The sequence below is a fragment of the Egretta garzetta genome, unplaced genomic scaffold (genome assembly GCF_000687185.1).
Source record: "Egretta garzetta isolate BGI_Z169 unplaced genomic scaffold, ASM68718v1 scaffold25, whole genome shotgun sequence".
NCBI classification, from domain to species: domain Eukaryota; kingdom Metazoa; phylum Chordata; class Aves; order Pelecaniformes; family Ardeidae; genus Egretta; species Egretta garzetta.
The window spans coordinates 2,729,222-2,731,100 of NW_009259800.1; the positions used below are offsets into that span (position 1 = coordinate 2,729,222).

The window sequence follows — 1,879 nt, forward strand, 5'->3', positions numbered from 1 at the left end:
TCCCTGGGTGCTGTGTGATAGTGGGGTTTGGGTTCGCTTTGTTTGTTTTTGTCAGATGTGAATCCAAATGGAGCACTCGGAAGGAGGCGAGCAGAGCCAGCAGCAGCAGCCCTGGGGGAAGCTGATCCGGCTGGGTGCTGATGAGGCAGAGCCGCACGTCTTGCTGCTGAAAAGAGAATGGACAATTGGTCGGAAGAAAGGTGGGACAGGGACACGCTGCGCTGGCCTAGGGTGGTGTTCGGGGGACAGCAGCGATCCCCGCCCCCCCCCAGCCTTTAAAACATTGGAAGGTGAACTGAAACTAGTTAGGTTTGGTGCTTTCAGTTGACCGAGGCGCTTGCCAGGCAGTCCCTTATTCCTACTTTACCTCTTGGCTCTGCGTGAAGAGGAAGTTTTACACTGACCTTTTTTACCAGCTTGTGACATGTGCATGTTTACAAGTGAATATGCCTTTTAGGGAGTCTGTGACAGTTTGTACAAATAAGAAGGAACAATTGTTGATTCGGAAGAGTTTCTGTGTATCAGTCCTGTTTACATTCTCATTTTGGTTTGTGGTTAAAATAAGTTGGAACTGCAATGCAAAATGCTTGTGCTTCACAGAAAAGAAAACGCCCACATAAAAGCCCTTAATTCTTCTGGCCATATAAAGATTGCCAACAAGTACTGAAAGTTTCTCTGAGAGTGGATTTGAAAGCTTTATTCCCAGAGTTTAGGGCTTTTACTACTTGCCTTTATTTTAAAGGATTTTATGCTTACTGTATTGAAAACAATCGTCACAGTGGTTTAATTTTTTTACTCTGCCCTGACAGCACCAATTTTCAGTTTCCTGTTCATCAGTTCACGCTATTTGGCTGACCAGTGACATTCTGTAAATAGTCTTCAACAAATACCAAATGCTATAGCTCTATGAGAAATTCAGATAATGTATTGTAGGAAAAATGTTTTGCCGATTTGCATTTGGTAATATACATTTAAATTGCTTATCATTATCTAAGTTGTAGGTAAATTCTTCAAATTGAGCTTTAGCTGAGGGTTACATTGCAGAAAAAAGATTATTAATAGTTTGCTTGTTCTATTGCTTCCATAACTGTTTGCTAATGGATTAATAAAATGAGTGCTTACAAGAATACCAAGCTTTGGGTCTTAAGTGTTACTTAGAAAATCTTCAGGAGCATTAGAAAATGCTTGTTTAGAGCATTTTGTCCTTCCTGTTCCCATATGAAAATCTAACTCTGTAGAATAGAATAGAAATGTTGGCATGCTCCTGAATAAAATTTAGTCTACTCGCTTTCAGTGGACTTCCTGGCATCACAAGTGGTGTGGCAAGAGTTAACTCTGTAGCTGGTGATTGTTCCTTGAATATTAGAAGTGGACTAGTGATAAACTGTCACCAGCATGCGTAGTGGCTACTACTTTCCTTCTGGATATGTTGTTCTTGCAGCCTGAGATACAGTGCACCCGCAGTGTGAATAGGTGGAAGTGAATCATCTTTGTTAATTATAACTTTTGTGTAAGCAAGTACTTTGAGTCATTTGTGAGAGAGTTTAGTGGGGAACCTTGAGTGTTGCCTTGAACATTCAATGTTAAAGTGAAGCAAAAATACTAGATTTGCTCAGAGCCCTGGTGTCTTGGGAAGGTTTCTATCACGTCAGCGTTGTCATTACACTTCTCCTGCTTATCCCTAAATATTAGTCCTGGATTTTTAATCTCCCTTCAGCTCTATTAATGTAATAGTGCTGTCAACAGAATTGAGGAAGATTTTCCTATTTAAAAACAAAAGAAAAAGACTTTAACATAGAACAGTGATACACTCTTTATTTATTAGCTGTTGGTTCCTACTCCTTCCCCCGATATACCAGAATGAAGCAGAAGAAAAATC

The 1,879-nt window shown here is 40.3% G+C and overlaps 1 protein-coding gene across 1 annotated transcript in view; it reads left to right on the forward strand.

Annotated features, from left to right (window-relative positions):
- Positions 1–6: 6 nt before the first annotated feature.
- CHFR (checkpoint with forkhead and ring finger domains) overlaps positions 7–1,879 on the forward strand; it is a 23,392-nt gene continuing 21,519 nt past the window's right edge. Inside the window, exon 1 of the mRNA XM_009639849.2 lies at positions 7–200. Coding sequence (XP_009638144.1) covers positions 68–200 — 133 coding nt within the window. The 5' untranslated portion in view covers positions 7–67. The remainder of the gene's footprint in view (positions 201–1,879) is intronic.